The 23,184-nt window shown below is 40.5% G+C and overlaps 1 protein-coding gene across 3 annotated transcripts in view; it reads left to right on the top strand.

Annotated features, from left to right (window-relative positions):
* Positions 1-23,184, top strand: part of slc20a2 (solute carrier family 20 member 2) — a 53,055-nt gene that overhangs the window by 25,303 nt on the left and 4,568 nt on the right. For 2 of the 3 annotated variants that reach the window (XM_078251194.1, XM_078251195.1), the window contains exons 2-10: positions 7,630-8,205; positions 11,641-11,781; positions 13,594-13,679; positions 15,321-15,417; positions 15,647-15,766; positions 17,170-17,403; positions 17,935-18,571; positions 18,832-19,017; positions 22,087-22,171. In XM_078251194.1, coding sequence (XP_078107320.1) covers positions 7,917-8,205; positions 11,641-11,781; positions 13,594-13,679; positions 15,321-15,417; positions 15,647-15,766; positions 17,170-17,403; positions 17,935-18,571; positions 18,832-19,017; positions 22,087-22,171 — 1,875 coding nt within the window. In that variant the 5' untranslated portion in view covers positions 7,630-7,916. The remainder of the gene's footprint in view (positions 1-7,629; positions 8,206-11,640; positions 11,782-13,593; positions 13,680-15,320; positions 15,418-15,646; positions 15,767-17,169; positions 17,404-17,934; positions 18,572-18,831; positions 19,018-22,086; positions 22,172-23,184) is intronic. The other variant, XM_078251196.1, reaches the window with a different exon arrangement.

Genomic DNA, 23,184 nt, shown 5'->3' with positions numbered 1-23,184 from the left:
TGTTTTCTTAATGGCAACCCTGACTGAGCAGATGTTACCAAATTATATTTTTGTGTGTAACGATCCCTGAAGGTATATTTCAAAACTAAGTGGTGGATATGACATAACATTTAATATCTTTGCTACTGTCAAGTTTTTTTAAGTAGACTGTTATTGGTAATGAGAAAAGATAACCTTCATACAGGTTTCATAACATTTTATGTTACAAACAAAAAATCGTTTCTAATATTTTGCTTTCAAAAGGCTTAAACTCTTTCAAGTTTCAAGGTCCCAATGAATAATGTTCATTGGAGCCATGTGGATGCTCACAAGTCACACAGCTTGTGTAGCCTCACCCCCAATTTCCACCGGCTGCGGAACAGCGGCGGAGTCAATAGTTTTCTATTAAAGTCAATGTGTGTATTTCCACTGACTGCGGAACGGCTGCATTCCGACAGCCGTCCGGAGCAGATACGCAGAGCTTCTATTTTTGCCGGACGCCGGAGAGCTCCGCAGCAATTCAGCACAATTCAGATTGTGCGGGACAGGAAGTTGAGCACAGAAACAAAATAAACATCAGCACAGTGCTCACGGTGCATAATATTTCCCTGCACTACACCTTGAAAACACAGCACAGCGTTGTTTTCCCTCTACTCCTCTGGATGGAAACAAACTGTTGTTGGTTTTGTGGTTCTATTCTACGTGAATTTGCGAGATCTAGTGGGTCCTTGTGACTTCAGCTGTCAGTCATGGCCGCAGCCGTACCGCAACAAATCCGGACCTAGTGGGTATTGACGGACGGCAGAGCACGGAGCCGTTCCGCAGCGGAGCTGGTCCGCAGCCGTTCCGCAACCGGTGGAAATGAGGAGTTAGATGGTGAGAACTCCTAACATACTGATGATCATATAGCCGATGTATTGGCAAGAAATCCATTTCATATGAGCTCTGTTTTGCTTGCAGCAGAAAAAAATGTGAAACCGAGTCCTGGTGCATACTGTGTTCTCCATGAATGGTTGCTGTATGTAGTAACTCATGGCAGGATTTGCTATTTAAGGACATAAAGTCCTATACCTCTTCATCTGTGAGAATGTACAAACGTTCGCAGGCTGTGTTTTCCACATTCACACTGTGCAGTAGACATATCAATGTGTTTTTAAATCTCGCTGCTAACACACCAGATGTTGAGAGCCGCAGACATGCGTTTTGGAGGATTCCTCACGGAGTACCAGCTTTTTGCTGACACTGTGTCACACCACCGTGACCTCATTTCGGCAGAGAATATGTACGGTAGTGAACGGGGAGAAACAAATAATTGTTTGATCTTGTTTGAATTGAGCAATAAATTAAACATATGATGTTTGTCAATTTTTCCAACAAGTGTGTTTATTAATTTTCAGAAAATAATCACACTACAACAAAAAATACAGGTGCAAATCAGAACTGTCACAGTAAGGCTCATCTTCAATAAAATAAACATGACAGGGCTGTAACATGCAATATTTGGCACAGTAAGTCAGCATAAGTCATCCTTAAGAATCACCGGTGGTCCAAATGTTAACTTATACCCACGTTATCCCGAAGAGAAAAGCACTTCAAATAAAATTAAGCAAAGACAAACGGACGCATACTAAATACATAGCAATACTCATTTGTTGATGGTTGACACACACGGAGAGCATGCCTCCAATGCTTTCCTCCCCTCTAAGAACACCATAAAGGATCTCCACATATTGTCAAAGACGAGATATTTACCCTTTAACGTAAAAGTGAGTTTTTCCAGTGCAAGACAGTCTGACAGTCCTGCAAGCCAGACATTAACACTTGGTTTGATAGTGGATTTCCAAGATTTGGCTATGGTATATTTAGCTTGTAAGATGCAGAAAGTAGTCATAGATTTATTTGCCTTGCTGAGATTATGATTTACGGGAAAAATGCCAAAGATACACAGTTTGGCGTCCAATAATAGCTTTATACCTGTGATGCAAAATCATATCCATTACTTCCCTCCATAAAGCCTGGATTTGTGGGCAGTCCCATAGGCAGTGATATAATGTGCCCTTTCTACCACATTTGTAGCACTTGTCTGGATTATTGGGGCTGAATTTATTTAGCTGAGTTGGTGTTACATATGTTCTCATTATCAACTTAATACTGAAATCATTTAAAATGGGTATTTATTGTTTGCGTTTGAGATTTTAAGCAAATCTTCTGCCATTCCACAGTTGAGATTGCAGAGTTTAAATCCTCCACCATGCCAATCTCTTACTCTCTGAGGAAACCTTTGATCCATCCATGATTATTGCATAAAAACTTGACGTCAATCCCCTCTTAGGGTGTTGATTTGTTGCTATTTCTTCTATACAGCTACGAGTAGGTAGAGATAAAGATTTCTGTATCTTAAATATATAGCTTATCTGCAGGTATTTAAAAAAAATGTTGTGGTAGGATGTCATACTTTTGCCTCAAATCTTCAAATGACATGAGAATGTTATTGTTAAATAAATCAGCAATTTTACTTAGGCCTTTGTTTACCCAAATTTTGAAGCCCATATCATGTTTGCCAGGTGTAAAAGCGCTGTTATGGTATGGTATGATTGGTGTAAATTGAGATAACACCGGTAACTCCCCAGTATGTTTATGAACCTCATACCATACCATAGTTTGGTAAGTTTTTAACAAAGGGATTATGTGTTAATGTCTTTAATCCTTTTAAGTTAGCTGACTATAAATATGAATTGAGTGGTAGAGGGGATGTCATGCTTCTTTCCAAACTCATCCAGGAACGTGGCGTTTCTTGTGAGAACCAACAAGAGGCAGTAGTAAGTTGGGCAGCCCAATAAGACCATTGGAGGTTTGGGAGTTTCAAGCCTCCTCTATCATAGGGGAGATCTAGCAAAGATAAGCGAAGTCTAGCCCGTCTGTTGTTCCAAATGAAATTACAGAACATGCTTTTCATCTTTGGAAAAAAATGAGTAGGAGGACCAAGAGGAATGGAATGAAAGAGTTAGAGAAATTTCTGAAGAACATTCATTTTAAGTATATTGATACGCCCTATCATGGAAATTGGTAACATGGACCATCTATTAATAGATTCAGAAACCGACTCTATTACTGGAGTATAATTTGCCTCTACTAAATCGTCAATTTTAGGGGTAATTCTAATACCAAGATAAATGAAGCTATCTCTAACTATTTTGAATGGTGTTTGAACCGGGGGGATTTACTCTTTCAGAATGCTTAAGGAAAAGAATAGCAGATTTGCCTTCATTAATTTTGTAACCGGAAAGCTTACTAAAAGAAGTAGATGTGTGTCAATTTAAAAGATAATTTTGCAAGTCAAGAAAGTTGGGAGTTTGTCGTAAAACTGAAGTGAAGACTCTGAAAATACATAATTAGAAAGACTACTCTTAGACTACTCACCCCAATGTCACATAGGTGACGTCTCGCTGAAGCAACGATGCCTGTGTGTTTCATACAGGGAAGTAATATGGTAGACGCTGGATAAAACAAATCAGGTAAGATAACATCACGTGTTGTGGAACGTAGGCTAAGTTAGCTAGCTAGCTAGTGAGCAAGCTGAGCAGCTAGCAAGGTGATGTATATTTTGCGAGACGAGATAAGTAGTTCACTGAGCGATTTCACACAAAACTAAGTGGTACTACGACAAACTGACTTTCCTGACATGCGAAATTATCTTTTAAATTCACAAACGTATGTTCAACAGGGATCAAAAATTCTCTACCGTCCATTTTTTTTCAGAAATAAGGTCTCATAGGGTCCACCGGAAGGGGAGGGACTTCACCTCTCTATTAATTTCCTCTACAAAGAAAACAATAAAAATAAACATTTCACAGGTTATTAGGGTGAAGGTCGACATGTCTACATAGAGCTGTCTGATTGGTCTCTGGGCCCTGAGGCAGTCTCACACAGTTTCACTTTATATACTGAGTATATCCTGTAACCCTGACAAAGGCTATTAAAGCAAAAACACATTGTTTTTTATTATTCCCCTTAGACTAGTTGACTGTTTTACATGTTTATAGTACTAAGGAACAGTTTGAATCTCCTCTGTAGCACAGCAGTCAAGGAGAGGACTCCACAGGTTACCACCAGACTACTTCGCCCTGGAGAAAATTGTTTTTATCTGCACAACTGGGAGTGGCGGCATATGAGCTGGTGCTCATGTGTTGCACAGCAGGACGAGGTCTTAAGAAATGGACCAAGTGTCAGCTGCAGCTGTCATGTTAAGTTTCCCTGTTTAGAAAATTGTAGACCTGATTAAAAAGGCCTGGCGCTTGTGTACACGCCCACACTCATGCTCATCTTTCGTCCTCCTCACACTTACACACATTGGAACAGTGTATTCTGCTTTCTCCGGTGTCGTGTTTGACCGTTTCCTCTGTGGAGTCTCTGGTTGTGCTTAGTGGATGGCCATGTTTGACTGTGTGGTCTCCTTGAGGATGAGGTGTTCCCCCCCCCGAATTAAACATTTACACAGGGTCTTGTGTTAATCCTTCAAGGTCTTCAACTGTCAATACAATGACTGTAAAATGTGTTATTTATACAGCACTTCGTAAAAGTGTTATAGGTTTTCAAACAAAAAGGCAATTCAAATTAACATATTGTGAATTGAGGTGTTGAACATATTTAGGGTAACTTTGAAGTCTCAAAATGCCTGCATGCTGGTGCAGACTTGATGAAATAGCATTTTAATGTTTCTGATGAACCAGTCTAGTTGTAAGGGAAAATGATATGTGACATGAAGCACTTAAGGAATCAATAGAATTTTAGAGCTTCAGATAGAGATACCATCCTACCTAGGATTTAAGTGTTGTCATTAGCAGTCTTGATGAACATGAGTTCATGACTTCAGACTTTCAGCCCAACCTCTGTCTGAAGACTCTGAATCTTTAAGACCAGGGGCACTGACCCCCGCTCTGATCTCTCTCTGGAGGGAAGCAGGTTAAGAGAATTTCCCTTCAGGGATCAACAAAGTATCACATCATTTTCTTTTTTAGAACCCCTGAGCTCTCCTTTACTCTATATTTAAAAAAAAAGAAAAAAAGTACTGTCCTGGGTTCTGTTGAGTTAATGTGAGGAAAATGAAATAAGATTTTTAATTGTTAAAAATGTTCAGTGTCACTTTAGGTACTAGATTCAGATTTTATGGAGGTCTTGTGCAGACCTGATCAAGACAGAAATTGTTATCATCTTTTTATGTGGGTGTTGTGGTTCAACAAAGGATAAAGGATAGCAGTATGTGACCTTAACTGTTCCAGATGGAGCTCTTGGTCAGGAGGAGGGAGCCGTAATTTGCCACAGGCTATTTAGAAAGGAGCTGCCTGCCCCCACGCGATGAGGAGCACACAGTCGGTTCATGCCGAGGGAATGTGCTAGTCCGGCCTGAAAGCTGTTTACATTTAATGCTCCCCATTAACAATTGGCTTAACCATAGAAGGAAATGTGCTGCCATTAACCCCTATGACGTGACTTTGATTATGTGGCATAGACAGAAGAAAAAGAGGAGAAAGAACCCAGACTAAGTCATTTTGTGGTGTAGAGGTTTCTTAGGGACCACCAGAGGCTTCAGTGTTGGTGGCCCCATCTGTTTCTAAAGCATGTTGTCATTGTTGCGTTGTAAATAAGCCTTGTGGAACTTTACAGGGACGTGGGAACCTGTTTGCCGGTTGTTCTAGTGGATATGATGTGATCGACTTTCTATCAGATGGGCTCAGCAAGTGCAGAGCCCACGCACTCTTATTACAACAGCAGTGATTCTGTTCTCAATTTAAGTTTCTTTTAATATTTATCAGTTTATTTTCGAAATCCACATGAACCACTCTTTACATCGGCATGAATTTGATCGCTCGCAACAGCACTTCTGGTACTTTCACTTTTACGTCACTTTTAGTTGGTTTGCCTGTTACTTCCGTTATTTCCTTCAAGCAATGTAGCATTTAAAAGGCTATTTTTTTAAACTAAATCCAGCACAGTACTCACTCCACATAAAACGCTATTACATCACTTCCAGCAAACTTCACAGAGAACAATGAGGGCAAAACAGCATCACTGATCTGTTTTAACCAAATATTTCCTAGTCCAACTCCGCTAAAAACACTACTGAGCCTGTTCAACCTGTCCAACCAAGTCCAAATCAAAAAGGTATTCAATGTTATAAAACCACAAAAAAAGCAGAAAATCTTCACATTGTTCAACCTGAAACAAGAAATTGTTTGCTGTATTTGCTTAAACGATTATTCGATTCACTAGTTAGCAATAATTTTCTGTAGATCAAGTTCAAAGATCGTTTCATTTCTGTATTTTAATATTCTTATAATAATTGTTATCCACACCACTGCCCCATTCACAGGAGAATCATGCTTATTGTCGGACTGGACTTAATAGTTGTAATGTACAGTTATTTAAATCTGAAATAATTTTTTATATTTTAGGTGACCTCCTAAATAGCTAATGTCACAGCAGTTAAGGTTTTTGTACACAAGCATTATTTTACAAAAGATGCAAAAAAATACAGAGTTACAGTTTCTCTACTATATTATTAGTTTACTTAACTGAGCCCCGAATGTGCAGTTATGTGAACCGTTCCCACCTCTCGCAGCAGTAAAACATCACTGCTGATGTTCTTACTGCATTGCAGTCTTAACTTAAATCCATTCACTGAGTTTTTATTTTTTATTTTGTACTGCAGCAAAGCCTTCGATTTAGTTTGAACTTGTACTCCAAAGCTTGTTACAAAACTCGTGTGTATCTTTGACGGTCACACAGCGAGCACAGTTTATGCTGAAGCTGAAAGAGCAAAGATTAGACAGGTAATGCAATTTGCCATGCATGTCTCTTGGTTCACATTTCTATTTTAGTAAGATTAGCGTGATCACAATGCTTTCAGGCATTTCAGGAAGTGCTACAAAATTTTGATGTAAAACATTTAATATCCTTGCTAATTGTGCCTATTATCAGTCAAGAGCATCACTGCGTCAGACATGAATGTGATAGTGGTTGAGATAGTTTAGTGGTCTAATATAGAAACCCACTAAATGATATATTCCTGTCAAAGTGTGTGTCTGTGTGTGTCTGTGTGTGTGTGTGTGTGTGTGTGTGTGAGAGAGAGAGAGTGTGAAAGGAAAAACCTGTGAAATGAAAGCAGGTCTGGCAGAGACGTCTGCCACCCTGTTGTGTTGAGGATAAGGTGTTAACAGTGTACTCTAATGTTGGGTTCTTTGCTCATATCTCATTCTGGATACTGTGGTCTTTTTATAGTCTCAGCGCTAACAGCAGGCCCTCTGAACGATCTGATTTGATTTCTTTGAAGTGCAGACTGTGATGTCCTATTGTGGCTATGTGAGATATCTCAGCTTTCCCCACAGCAGTGCACTGCTCCCTGTTTCATCAAAGCCCAGTCTGCATCATCATCATCCATCCTGAATCAATCAATCAGTTGTTGTTGTGTTGGGGGGGTGTTGTTGTCTTCATAAGTTCTCCTCCTCTCACTTGGTCCCTCCCCTCCTTTTCAGGTTTCCTGAAGAAGTCACAGGGAGGTGTTGTCAGATGGTAGCTGCTGTTGATAAAGAGTAATCATGGCTTATGACACTAATCTGTTTCTGTGTCTCTTTTCTCTTGTTTCTCTGGCAGGTGAAGGATCGCGCAGACAGACGGTCTCACACTAAGCTATGGAATGCTTCCTGCACCCACCATCACTAGTCTCCAATCTTTGGACTGAGCTCCAAACGCTTAGTTAGCGGCTGTGCTTCTCCCCTCAAACTCTTTATAACCAGGGGACGAAGAAAGGAGTGGACTTAACTTAAGTCCTTTGCTAAAAGCGCACAGAGCAGCACTTCTTTTTTTAAAGAATATTTAAGCTGTTTTTGTTTTTTTCGCCACTTGTTTTTTTTGTTTTTGCTCGGTGAAAACATATCAAGATGGATCTGACGCCGTATCTGTGGATGGTGATCCTTGGCTTCATCATTGCCTTCATACTGGCCTTTTCAGTGGGCGCCAATGATGTGGCCAATTCTTTCGGCACAGCGGTGGGGTCCGGCGTGGTCACATTGAAACAGGCCTGCATCCTTGCATCTATCTTTGAGACACTGGGCTCAATGCTGCTCGGGGCCAAAGTGGGTGAGACGATTCGAAAGGGCATCATAGATGTCAACCTGTACAACGAAACAGTGCCCGTACTCATGGCAGGGGAGGTCAGCGCCATGGTCGGTAAGTTGGACTCAATTTTACATGGAGTGTACAGCTGAAGTGATTAGTCAATTATTCAATTAGTTGACCAACAGAAATTTTATCAGCAACTATTTTGAAAATTGATTTATCATTTTAGTCACTTTTCAAGCGAAAATGCCAAATATTGTCAGCTTTAAGCTTCAAAATTGTGAGGATTTTCCACCATGGGCACTTGGAAGAATAATCAACAGATTAATTTGATAATGAAAATAATCGTCAGGCGCAGCCCTGAACCACATCAAGAGAAACCTCTGTGATTATCACTGTTAAGATGTGAATATTGTGATGTGTTTGCAGAGTGAAACATCCCTCTAGGTAAACATTTGCTGTTCATGTTGTTTGGGAAATTAGTAACATGGAAAGATGGATGTTAGGACTGAAACGAACAAATGGTGAAAACTGCCGTTCACAAGTTCATACAGCCCAAGGTGCCTTGTTTTGTCTCAACAACTGTCCAAAATCCAAAGATTTTGAATTTACTATGATATACAACAAAGGCAAGCATAAAATCCTCTCATTTGAGAAGCTAGAAGTGACAGTTTGGCATTTTTGCTTGATAAATAACTAATGCAGATAATCAATTATCCAAATTGGCAGGCAAATTCAAATTGTAGATTCATATGAATACCTCGGCATTTGGCTTGACAAACTCTCATTTCCGACCCATGTGGAACATCTAACCAAAAAACTGAGAAGAAAAATTGGTTTCCTGTACAGTAATAAGTCTTTCAATTTTCAGAAGGAAAATTGTGGTGCAATCACTCATGTCTCTTTTTGATTATGGTGACATTCTTTACGTGCATGCTTCATCTGCCACATTGACGCTGCTTGATGCGATATATTACAGCCCTCTGCGTTTTATTACCGGTGATGCATTGTATTTTGTATCAAAAAGTGGACTGAGAGTAGCCTCTCTCACCATCCGGAGAGAGCAACATCGTTTACTGTTAATTTACAAGGCTTTACAGTATGTGGCAAGATTCCCCTGTATCTGTCTTCGCTGCTAAGTTTCACCAACACAACATATCAGACATGCTCACAGACACACATTAGACTTGTCATGCCCCGCATCAACAGTAATTTAGGACAGATTGCTTTTAACTTTCATGCTCCTGACAGATGGAACAGGCTTCAGGACTCAAATTAGAGCGCCTGGTTTCCATTGAGACGTTCGGGGTGATGCTTGAAGATGCGTTACATAGGGACTGCTCTTGTTTTTAATAGCCCTCTAATTCGCCTACATCTGTGATTTTCATTCGATTTCATTGTTTATATGTACTGTCATTTTTTGATTTATCATTAATGTTTTTACCTATGGTAATTTTGGTATTGTTTTATAATCATATTATTTTGGGATCATATTATATATGATCATATTTATATGTACTGTAATTTTGGAATTGTTTTTCGTTTTTTATATGCGCTATAATCAGGGCGTCATTGGAAAAGAGAGCTTCCTCTCAATGGCCCTCCCTAAATAAATAAAGGTTATAAATTGTTTCCGCTTAATAAACATACCATAATTTAATGTATTTCAGCTTTTGCGGAGCAGGCTCTGCCATTCCCTCTGCTATGCACGTTTACTAGTAATTTGAAACATGTTTACCCCTGTGAATGCCTTGTGCAACTTTAATCAGATCACAAGTCAAGTGAGATTTTTTTCATATCCTGACCTGAGGGCAAACACAATCAAATGTCAGACTATTCGAATACATGTAATATTCACACATTCTCCTGTAAGATTATTGATACAGAATCTAGATACAGCCTTTACAAACAGCTCTGAAATGCTCTGAGCTGCTGTGATCAGAGTCCATGCGCACCCACACTGCCCTCCGAATGTCCATAGGATTACATGTTTGAGGTTTTCCCAAAAAGAAAAAAAAAAAAGCTTCTGCAACTCTTCATCTAACTGGTTTGTGGTTTTAAATGTTTTTCTTTTTGCTCACAAATCAATACTAAACTGCTAAATTACAAACTCTAGGAGTGTTTGTTTTGTACTCCAGTTGGTAAAAGTTAATTTGAAGAACATCTGCACTTTGATTTCTGAACCTCCTTCTTTATTGGATTTATGAGAGATCTCATAAAAGTGTGTCCTTGCAAAGTTTCAAAGCAACCTCCTCACAAACAGTGCGAAAAAAAATGTAACCTATTTTCAGATAAACCTTATGATTAAACATTTCCATAGAAAGGCCTGCCCTTGTCTTCCCATTAAAACCCATTTACAGTGAAGCACAAGCCAACAGTAGCTTTACTCATCAAAATTTGATTACCTCTGTAAATGAATGGTGCAGAACAGAAAACAATGGGGCTCTCGCTGAGACAATGTTGTTTTAATGACAGAGTGACTGCTGGAAAACGGTGATAAATATGGCGACATTATACACAGGGGGATTGCTGTGTCCCTGAAAATTCACGTGTGACTGGCTGCCACAAGTGAATGTTGAGGAAACACTGAACAGTTTTTTTTGTTTTTTTTATCTCAAACGGGAAACATTTTTCACCGGCTTATTGTTTAGACAGTATGAAAAGAAGTTTTAACTTCTTGATTTGATTAAATAAAAGCCGGAAAATGCTTTGATTCTGTTCAGCAGGTTTTAATGTTTCACTAAGGTTCACAGAAACTGCACAATATAGTATATCCTATACTGTATCCTACATGTCAACGTCTAATTTAGGGCTTTAAAAAAAGATGTCCAAGTCTGACAATGAGACCCTGAGGTCTTATTATTCAAATAATGGACTCTGTTGCCTAGAAATAAATTGACCTGTGGGAAAAGATTGTTTTAACAGACCTCATGGAATGTTTGTCTTGATAAATCAATGTTTTGATAAATGAACCATTATCTTTTTTGTTGTTTGTCATTATGAGCGCCTGGCTACAGATTCATTTTTGCAGCAGGCTTTCAGTGTATCTCAAAATGTGCCTTTGTCAAAGATTAAAGTAGCAAGTAAGTAAATGAAGCACTGTGATTACTGTATCTCATTTAGCCATTTTAGATTAGATTTTAGTATAGCCTACATGTGCAGGTTGATTCAACTGTACTGTGCTGGTACAGTATGTGTCTGCAGTTTTGAGATTATACTGAAACTTAAAATATGGGTTCACTTGTGCCAACCTTTAAAAACTATACAAACCTAAAGTATTACTTTTGAATTTCAAAACACATTTAATACGTCACATGCTGCAATAATGCAGTTTTAAAAAGTATTCAATCCAGAAAAGTAAACCACAAACAGAAGCACAATGTTACGAACATTTGTGCACAAAAATGACACGATGCAATTCATATATGTGGCATTGTTTTCTCTAGGTTACATCTTGTACTTCTCTTTGTTCCAGAACTACATTTTTGATGGAAAACAATTGAATATGAAACATTTCTGAGATTTGTGTCTCTGTTTCGATCACAGGTTCAGCAGTCTGGCAGCTAATCGCTTCCTTCCTCAAACTGCCCATCTCTGGAACTCACTGCATTGTTGGCGCCACCATCGGCTTCTCCATGGTGGCCATCGGCACCAAGGGCGTACAGTGGATGGAGCTTGTCAAGATTGGTAATGGCGCGTGTGTGTGTGTGTGTGTGTGTAATGATTACTGTATATTCTTATGCCTGCATATGATTATTATTGGTGTATACAGTGTACAATTTGTATGTAATATTACCATTAAATAATTCACAGAATATAAACTAAATATCGCCACACTGAGATGTTTCCAGTACAACTACAGTGAAGTTATACCTCAGAAAGGTTTTTAGCTCTGTAATACATTAAAGGTGGTGACACACCTCAGAGATGGTTGGTGACCGTCTACCGCCCTAGTTTTTGCGGTATGTCCCGCACCGTCGCCACTAGTCGACCCTCATCGGCTTTTTTAGTGTTGGAGTGGTCAGTGAGAACAATCACTCTGATTGGCTGGTCAGCTTAAGCGAATTTGTGCACGAGAAGAAAAACGAAAGTGAGGAAAGCAAGCAAACAACTAAAGTCGGAAGGCTTTACTGATTATTATTATTATTTTTTATTTTTTTAACTTCATCTGATCAATCAAATACAAAGGGCTGTCGAAACTGTCCAAAAGACGACTTTTTTGAATGTTGAATTTTAAAAAAAAATTACCTTTTCAAATATTTATTTTTGCATGCATGTCCATAAGAGGGCAAGTGTACAACGAGATACATAACTATTTGTAAAGGTATATTTATTTCAACATAAACTCTTTAAAAATAAAACTAATAAAAAGATATCCTGTACTGTAAAACATAATTTAAAGACGATAGACCTCTCTCCCTTTCTCCTTCTGCACCGTGACCGTGGTTGGTGCAAGACAGAGAACTGATCTCCCTAGCAAGCAAGCAAGCTAGCTAACTAGCCGGCCACTAAATTAGCAAAATTTAACAACTTAGTTTTTTATTCACACACTCTTGTCACAGCCTATGAAAGCAGATTGATATGGCCAGATGAGTGACAACTTTGTTCAGCTAATTTTTTGTAAAAAGTACAGAATGACAGCACGGTGGGTCGACTATGCAAGCTAGCAAACTAGCCAGCTATGCGCAGCTGGCTGATCTTTTCCTCTGCTTCCCCACCGAAGGGAGACTTCATTGTCGACAGAACAGATGACAGCCCAGGAGATGGACAAGCTAGCTAGCCATCTCCTGGCATCTGCTGTCGCCCCGGCGGGGAGTTAAGCAGTGGGACTGACGGCTGTGCTCTGCCGCTGGCTGATTCAGGCAAACACTGCGTTGTTGTATGTGTCATAGCAATGGTTTGTATATCTGGTTTCCCTTTTTGAACGACGGATAGATTGCTGCCGCCTGCTGGCATGGAGAGTTATTTCCTCTCACGCTGGCGCAGAACGTACTTGCCCGTCGACTGTAGTCTTTGCGATGTGTTCAAGTGCCACTTTTTGGCCAAGACACAGGCGATGTGAGGCGAGGCCACAGTTGAACTTCTTTGCCACTAGTTCTTTGCTGTCTGCCTAGTGTGTCAGCACCTTAACAGTAATCACCAGTTTGTTTTCAGCAAAGATGACTCCTTTGACCATTTTACACAGCGAGTAGTCTTTATTATAAGAGGCAGAGTTAGCATTTTCTTCACTCTCTCAGCTAGAGGAAGACATCTGGCTTTCTTCACCTGCATGCATAAACCACAGCTTAATTTAAAAAGGCCATACCTGTTCCTTTAGAGTTGAAAGTCATTCTGGGAAATTACTGAGGTAAATGAACAGAAGATGAGCCATGTTGGGGAAATAAAATGGGAACAAAAAGACAGTTGTAACACTTGATCATTGCTGCCCGACGATACTGTTTCAATGAGTGATTGTAGTCTGCTGTCTTTTTCTGATGACGTTTTCGCCTCCCTTTCCAGTGTCATCGTGGTTCATCTCCCCCTTGCTCTCTGGACTCATGTCTGGATTTCTCTTCCTGCTCATCAGACACTTCATCCTCAGAAAGGTGGGCTCACATTATTATACTGACACACACAAGCACAAATCCCTCCGCATTGAATTTATAGTTTCTTATTTGCATTTCTAATTCAAGACATATTTTACCTTATAAACATGTAGGTTTAAAGCCTTTACGTCAGGGCACTGGAATACTTACCATGACAAATAATGTGGTATGACTGTCCATGAAGTGGTGGAATAGAGTGAGTCGTTGATCCACGAGTTTAAATACTAGAATTTAGACATACACGTGTACACACAACTCTTTCCAAAGAACTTCAGCACAGATAAAATTTGATTTGGCAACACCCGCAGATCTGCTATTTTGCAACCGACAATCTCTGGCAGACCAGGAAGAAAAACGTGTTGTAGATCATCCTGAGGTCACAACTGCAGGATTATGTATGAATGAGTCATAAGACGATTTTTCACTGTATACCTGGGTTAAAATAATCTCTGTCTCTGCAGGCTATTTGCATCAGGAATATCGTTTTATTATATTCATACTGTGTTAAGATTTGATCATTTTCAAGACGATGGTTTAGTATGTAGATGTGAGACTTTAAAACCTCTGTAGTCAACCACATTGTGCAAGAGTGAACTGTTTTACCTCACCACCTGCTTTCACCTGAACTGGTTAATGAATGGCCCTGTTTACACTTACACACATACTCACACATAATTTAGCTCTGACACAAAAGTGACTGTAATGACATATTAACTTACATTTCGACTTGTGCATTTTTATAGTTTAAACCAGTCGCTTTCCTTGTCCAGAGTGATGTATAGTTAGTGAGAAGAAATGTTCATTTTCCTCCTCAGGAACACTAAATAAAAACATTTAAAAAATTGCATGTCAAATAATGACATTGTTGGTCCTCTGCATTACATCAGCATTACACAAAACTCTTTATACATCTAAAACCAAAACATGAACTCATTATTTTGGTTTTTAATTACAAATTTGCTTGGAATCATTCAGTATGTAAAACAGTGATGATCCCATCATATCACCTTGAAATGAAACTACATGAACAAGAACGATGACTTATCACTTATGCATATGTTTAAGCTCCTTCATCATAATATCAGAAACTCCACTAAAAATTTGAGCCCGACCGATAAAGGATTTTTAAGGCCGATAGCGATACAAATATTTGGGGATTTAAAAATCTGATATTCCGATATATCGGCCGATATATATTTGAATATTCAGAAATGCATAACAAAACATAAACGGATTTCCCTAACATTAGTTATTTGTAGTTATTTATGAGTCCTCACTAAAATATGATAATGCAGTTTAAAAATAAACTTGTTTTATTGTCTCAACAGAACATCAAAATATATTAAAGTTCTGATAAATAAAATGTATAAAAATACAAACCTAAGATATGAAACTTAAAGGGTTAAACACGAGTGTTGCCAACAGGGACGTTGTAGAGTGCTCTCTGGTGGACAAACTATGCAACGCCAACACTCAGAACATGGTTGAAGGGGGTTCCGTCCGTTTTGATTTTATTTTTTAAATATTCATTTATCGGCCATTATAAATGCCGATACCGATAGTTTGGAAAATGCCTAATATCGGCACGCCGATATATCGGTCGGGCTTTACTAAAAATCCGTCTGTGTGTTTGCTACATAGGATGACTCTGTCCCCAACGGCCTGCGAGCGCTGCCCCTCTTCTATGCCACCACTATTGGGATCAACACATTCTCCATCTTGTACACTGGAGCCCCATGTAAGTGCTAAACGGCTATTCTTCCTAATAGAGAAACTATCTCTGTTTATTTAGTCTGACACCGATGTACGATCAAATTATCATCTCAGCCTTAACGGGTGATGGTGCCAATGTCGTTTGCTTGCTCAAAATTCCTTTTGAAGGTGTGACAAGAGTAAAACATTATTATACTTTGAAACTACTTGCAAGATGTTATTTTCTGAATCCTGTGTGTGTTCATTGATTGCAGTGCTTGGGTTAGAGATGCTACCAGTGTGGGCCATCTTTCTCATCACTTTAGCTGAGTCGCTGATCTGTGCAGCCCTGGTCTGGTTTATTGTATGTCCCTGGATGAGGAGGAAAATAGCAAGTAGGTATCTGTGTGTGTTGTGTGTTGTGTTTTGTGTGTGTTGAGTCTTTCTCACGCCATCTGAAAGCCCAGCACTATGACCCGGGCCTAAAAACAGAGCCTTAGCCTCCGCTTGGACACTCTGTGCTCTGACACCAGAACAAGGGATGCCAGCGGATGTGTTTTCTCATTGGCCTCTGCCAGAGCCACCAAAGAAACCCTGTGAACTCTGTGTAGTGCTCCAGTTGCTCTCCTTAGACACTTAGCTTTTTTTTTTTTTTTTTTTTTTTTAGGCATATAGCTACTTGGCTAGATGCAAGGGGTTAAGATCATAGCCTGCAGTGTAGAAAGCTTTCAGATGAAGTTCAGAAATTGTTTCCCTAATGGGAAAATCAGCCTGCAGACAACTCTTTAAAACACATGACATATTGAATAAAACAGTGGAAAGAGCAGTAGGTGGAATATCTGAGAGAATGGTTTACATAAACATAGCAGTATCTGTTTAATTTAATATCATGCAGGATAAATAAGAACTTCTGTTTGTTGCCACAATCCAGACTAAGATCTGAGATGCCAGTAATATTTCCATATTGATAGACGTGATAGATGCTGATGTTAAAATAAAAATTAAGGAACAGAAACGTTACTAGATTTATAGAACTTAAACGAAAGAAAGTGCTGTTATTGAAGCGGTAACGTCCACATTGAGGCTTAAAATAGAATGATTGTTTTCTTGAACTTTCCTTTGACCCTGCACACGAGAGCCGCCGACTTGATCTGTTACTCAACGTGTCGTCACCTCTAAGGACGCCTGTGAGGATTATAGGTATTATCCGTCCTAATCTGGATATTGCTGCATCCGTCAAAGTGAATCAGGCGGTGGCTGAGTTTATGGGTTTGTACTGAGGGGTGTTTTGAGGAGTTGGGGGGGCATCAGGTTTGTCAGCCCTGGGATTAGTTTGGATTAGTTGATGGCTATACTTGTTTGTGGAATGTTGCTACAGTCTTTCACTTTTTACACACTTTCTGTCCTGGCTTTTTTTTAAATTGATTATTGATATTAGAGCTGAGTAACAATGCAGTATCAACAAAATCATGCATAGAAAAATTATATTGAAAAGATGTAATCTGTGTGCCAAATTATTGATTCACTTGTAAAACTCTTGAACTGATTTTATTAGCTTGCCCTAACTGAAAACAATCCAGACTTTTCTGTAAAACCTCAGTCTTTTCTAGTAGGATTGGATTTTTTTATGTTTCACTATCGTACTGTAAATGATCACTCAGACATATTAGAATGTAGGCCTGGTGTATAAATACAGTTGTAATTACTATACAAGGCCGTGTAAACTCTTTGTATTGTGATATTCTGTCTTTCTAGGATGCTCTCTTAACTAAACCCTCCATCACTTGATTTCCTCCAGGTCGTCTAAAGAAGGAGCAGGCGCTATCTAGGATCTCTGATGAGAGTCTGGACAAGATACCTGAAGAGGAGGAGGAGAGCCCCGTCTTTAAGGAGCTACCAGGAGCTAAGGGCACAGATGAGGCTGTGTTGCCGCTCACCGGGGGCAACAGTGAACGGAGTACCCGCGACTCCAGTGGAGAGCTCACCAACGTGGCTAATGGAGGCAATGTCCTTCCAAATGGCAGGGCGTACGGTAAAACTAGAAGATTATTTTTGTGCCATCTGTTCAGGGAGAACAAAAAGAATGAATGGAAACTGTTCATTGTGTAATCTGTGTGGACGGGGAGGGTAACAGTTGTTCTGTTGCTGCATTATTGTGATTTTGAGAGGTCAGGATATTAGGAAGAAACAAAAACTAGGTCTTAGTGAAGCTATAACATTAATGGTGATTGAAATGGTTTGTATGAACATGACTTGGTAAAACTTTTTTGTTGAAAGAATTATGAATTACAATGAATATAAAACATAAACAACAACATAATAAAATAAAAATGTTCATACAAAATCCAATAATAATAAAAAAAAAAGAGAGCCTACATTTTTCAGTACAAAAAATATATATTCCATATCTTTTCAACCTAAAAAATTTAAAAAGAAATAAAACAGCTTCTTTATAGTCTCCTATCTTAAGATACCTTTTCAGTTTCTGTATATTTTGGGTAAGAAACTCTTAAGAAATGTGCTGCTACTGAATACTACTTAACTCCTAAACATTGTGCTTCAGGCCGGACCCATTCGATGACCAACGGCTGCCTGAAGTCACCCATCTCTAATGGCAGCTTCAGCTTCGATGGCCACATGCGCAGCGATGGTCAGGTGTACCACACAGTGCACAAGGACTCAGGTCTGTATAAAGACCTGCTTCACAAAATCCACCTGGGCCGCATGGATGACACCGATCGCTCCGGCTCCAACGCCGGCCCGGCAGACAACAACTACCGCCTGCTGCGGCGCAACAACAGCTACACCTGCTACACAGCAGCTATATGTGGCATGCCCGTCCAGCCGCTCATTCGCACAGAGTCACGCGATGACAGTGAAAAGCTGGTAGGAGAGGGAGGCGGCAGGAGCAACAGCGTGTCCTACTCCAAGAAGAGGGTACGCTACGATAGCTACTCATCATACTGTAACGCCGTGGCGGAGGCTGAGATTGAGGCAGAGGAGGGTGGGGTGGAGATGAAGCTGGCCACAGAGCTGGAGGGGGTGGACGAAGAAGGGGCTCCTGCTCCAGTGCCTCTGGACGACTTGGCCGAGGAAGAGCACGAGGAGAAGGATAAGCCTGAGGTGTTCCTACTTTTCCACTTCCTTCAGATCCTCACCGCCTGCTTTGGCTCCTTCGCCCATGGAGGCAACGATGTCAGGTGCTGCCCACAGGACATACAACATCCCATATAGACAATGTAGTTGTCAAATTATTGTCAATTACCCTAGCACCCGATCATATATTTTGTTATTTCTGAAGTTTTTTGCCCTATTAGGTTACATATAAGTAATGTTTCTGTAACTAAAAATAGAGATACCTGCTTTACTCTGCTAGATCTTTTTGTCCTTGTGATGTTCAGTCGGTCATAAATACTAGAAGAGCTGCCTGAGTTTGTAATCCATTTTCTCACCTTCGCAGTAATGCCATTGGGCCCCTGGTAGCGCTGTGGATGATCTATGAACAGGGTGGTGTGATGCAGGATGCTGCCACTCCCATCTGGCTGCTGTTATACGGTGGTGTAGGCATCTGCGCCGGCCTGTGGGTGTGGGGCCGCCGCGTCATTCAGACCATGGGGAAAGACCTGACTCCCATCACCCCCTCAAGGTGAGAAAGCCACCGCATGGGAGAGTGGGTGGAGGGGTATGTGTCTGTGTCTGTATTTATGGAAATGGGCGAGAAAGAAAGAATTGGATAAGAGGGAGGAAGACTGTGGCAGGGGTGAACTTTCCTACTTGTTTCAAAAGCCTCAATATGCTGACACACAAGTCCATCCGGTGCAACAGCGTCCTTGGTAAGTATTGGTTAGTGTTTATGTGCACACAGATGTATCAGAATGCAAAAAACAATGTCTTTAATACGGCTGTTAAATTTTATTGAACGAGTAATTGCAATTCAACTGACATTCATAAATCCCACACTATGCTGGCAGCATAATGCGTGGACCTAAGGCAGCGCAATCACGTTTAGAGCGGCTGCTCTGTTGCCTCGAGTGCTCCCTGTTTACAGGTACAGTGAACTTGTCTGACTAATCAAGGACTTTTGCTTCGTGCGTGCACTGATTAACCACTCTCTACTTCCCATACAGAGCTGCCGCTGCAGGCAAAAGGAATTTTAACTACACAGGCAACCTGCAAGTACAATCTTGTACTTGAATTTTCCGTCTGTTGCATCTGTACAATACAAAAGTGAAAAGATATGTTTTTTCATCATCGATCATTCGTTCTCCAAGAGATTTATGAACAAAATATTGATGATAAATATTTCATGATCTCTGAACAACTTTTCAATTAAAATTTTTAACAGTAATCACACAGTCATCCTACTCAAACTGTAGCTTTGCTAGAACTAATTATTTACTGTTATGTAGACATCTGGTAGTCTCGGTAGTGTCCCTTTGCATAGCGAATGAATAATACACTATTTTTCTTCAGCCTTTTGACCTATTACATAATAATTCTGAATAAATAAGTAGTCTTTGGGACCACAACACAGCCCTAGAGCAAACTTTGTGCAACAACCTCAGCAGCGGACTTCACGCATCCATAACTACTGCTGCTCATCTGTCCTTAAGATCGATCTCTCTCTCTCTCTTGTCCTCTCGTCTTCCCACGCATAAGCTGAAGAGAGTGTGTGTGTGTGTGTGTGTGTGTGCGTGCGTGCATGCATACCTCAAGAATGTTTGTGTGTATAGTGTCAGCTGACGATAGCTAGGCTCTATGCCTGCAGGACATCGTGTGGTGAAATTACTGTATGTGTGCATGCATGCACGCATATTAAGGTCTAATTGTTCGTGCAAGTTTTGTGTGTGTGTGTACTCAGTTGCCTGGCAGAAACATCACACAGGGTAACAGGAAGTTGTTTGGCATTCTGGATGAAGAGAAGTAGAGCAGGAAGGGTGAGGGAGGGGCAAAGCCACAGTGGGATCCTGGACTCTCTTCTTCAACCGCAGGGAGCGACGCCAGCCTGACTCTTTCTCTTGCGCTTTTCTTTTTTCCCCTCTGTCCTCCTTTTTTCCATTCCTTCCATTCCTACTCTCTCCTGTAAATCTCTATTTTTGCGGTTTACCCTCTTATTCTTCCCCTTGCCCTCACTAATTCTGTTTCTTCCATTCCTTCCCGTTTTTGTCTCCTCGCTGCAGCTTCGTCTTGTTTTTTTATCGGCGCCTCACCTCTAAATCTTTCTCTCTTCTCCCCAAAGTCCCGCAATTGTTCTCACTCTCATTATTTTTTCCTCTTCAGTTCTCCTTCTCCTTGGCCCCTCTCTCTTGCTGTGTGCCTCCTTTCTTTCTTTCTTAATCGCCCTCTTTCCATCACCAGCTTAGTCTTTTTTTCCAGGACTGAAAAGACAAATTTGCTCTGGTTCACAGTTCTAGAAGGTCTCTTTCCTCCAATGTCTTTTTCCATGCATCAATCTGACAGAAGGTTGTTTGGGGTAAGGACAGGAAAGTGTGTCTGTGTGGGTGTAGTTTGTGTAACTTTAGTCTGTGGCTGAGCATATAATTTAGCAGGCACAGTGGACTTGAACAGTGCAGTGTATCACAGCCATCAAAACAGTTTTTAAAGTTGAAATATTGATTTTCATCATTCTGGACAGCTCTCCTGTTGAACCACCACAGGGTCGGACTGCTGCAGATCTAACTGGCCTCACCGAGTCTCTTTGTGATGAGCTCATCCTGTGTGGCACACTTGTATATTTGGCTTGCTACACAAATGTTTGTAGTTGCTGTTAGAGGTGGGCTAAGCGGTGTCTACTTATCTGCAGTGGCCAAAATGTGACCTGTCTTTAGAAAGACTTTCTCCTCTGCCATTCCTGGTGAATTGGCCTTTTTCACAGAAGACATTTTGTCTTGTCAAAAAACAACTGGGGAACATTAAGAGCTCAGTTGCTGATCACAGTTGCACACAGACACACACAAATTAGACATGAGGGATTACTTACTTGATGATATACTTTTTTTTGGGGGCTTTTTTTGCCTTTGAAAGGCAGACAGGAAATGATTCGAGAGATGGGTATGACATGCAACAAAGGTCGCTGACCATACTTGAACCAAGTACTTGCAAACGTCTGGTCAGCGTCCTAACGTCAATGAAAGAAGCGCCAGCTAATTATTCAGTTTCAAATTGCTTTCTCAATCATTTTTCTTTCTCTTGCTATTATAAAAATCTGTAGTTTTCCATCCCAAGCTAATGTCCAAATGTTTCTTTGTGTGTTGGGATGGTGGGTAGGGGGTAGATTAAGAAGAAGAAGGAAAAAAAGGTTTTCTTTTCCAGTGCGCCTACTGGTCTGGTGTCAAAGTGTGAATAGTGTTTTGGAAACGGGACATGGCTTAAGACAAAGTGTCTCCTAGTCAGCGCGAGGCACAAACACACTCAATGATGCTCTGTGGATCACATGTATCACTCTTTATGAGTTGCTTGCCAACATTTAGGACCTGATTGAAATGCTTTCTTTATTTTGTGTGTGTGTGTGTGTGTGTGTGTGTGTTTCAGAGAGAAATAAGAGTTTGATTACTGTGTATTTTGTTTCCTTTGTGTGTGTGTTGAGCATAGTTTAAAGAGCAATTCTATTATGGTATTACTATTAATGTGGACCTTGCCATCAGCAGCACATTCCAGACATTAAAATGAAGGATGTCTCTTTGTTTCCCCCTCCTCTCCCCTCCCTTCTCCGCAGTGGATTCACTATTGAACTGGCTTCTGCACTCACAGTCGTGTTAGCTTCCAATATCGGAATCCCTGTCAGTACCACGCACTGCAAGGTATGACTGAGTGGCCCTCCAAGCTGGCCTCTCAACTCCCCTCCAGGCATTTCCAGGGGACAGGAAGCTCACACTGCCTCCGAGGGCACCGGGTTGGAAATACACACATTATTTTAGTCCAAATCAACAAGCCTTGCATTCAAATAATTTCTGTAGATTTTACACATTTGTATGGCCATATTTATGCCAGGAAATCTTTGTTCATCTCTTTTTCCTGGTTGTTTGCAAGGATGCTCTGATAAAATGCATTTCATCGGAGACCGCAAAGTTCAGATCCTTTTCACTGCATTAAAAGACAAGTCAAACAATTCAATTGAAATCCGACCACCCCAGGCAGCAGTGTGCAGCCCCTCTCCCCTGTTTCTTTTCAGGAGCATTGGATCCAGGCTGGAAGACATGGCGACCCCTCCAGTCCCAACCCTCTCCTGCCCCCTCCCCATCAACATGGTGTCTCATCCTCTGTTTCATTTCCACCAACACTCTTCCATTTTGTCCTCTCAATACTGGCATGGTTTGGTGTGTGGCTCCTCCTCCCCCCCCCCTCCCGCCACACTTGTTTTCCACTTATTTACCTTTCCCTCCATCTTTCTCTGTCTCTGCACTTGTCTGTCTTTACAGCGGATTTTGCATTGAAGTAATGAGTGCGCTAACAGTGCTTGTTGCATCAAATGTGGGCATTCCAATAAGCTCCACCCACTGCAAGGTATTGGTGTAATTGGTAGTGAAGCCACTTCATCGCTTGAACCTGTAGCTCTCAATCACCAAAGCCAATCACAACTCCCAAAGTTGCAGTTTTGACTTCTGCAGTTTTCCTTTGGTAGCAAACCCTCACAGGTTTTCCTTTAAGAGGACCTTTGTACTAAAATGTGATGACATTTGATGTAATTTTATTAGTTGTAGAGCAGAGTGTATAGCTATTGAACTGTACTTTTTTAAAACACAGATTCATGAGAATGTGTCTTATCTATTTGTTTCCCGTTTTTTTGTAGCAAGATTTTAATTCACGTTAACAT

This window comes from Sander vitreus, chromosome 5, assembly GCF_031162955.1.
Source record: "Sander vitreus isolate 19-12246 chromosome 5, sanVit1, whole genome shotgun sequence".
NCBI classification, from domain to species: Eukaryota; Metazoa; Chordata; class Actinopteri; order Perciformes; family Percidae; genus Sander; species Sander vitreus.
This window is presented reverse-complemented; position numbering and strand designations above follow the sequence as displayed.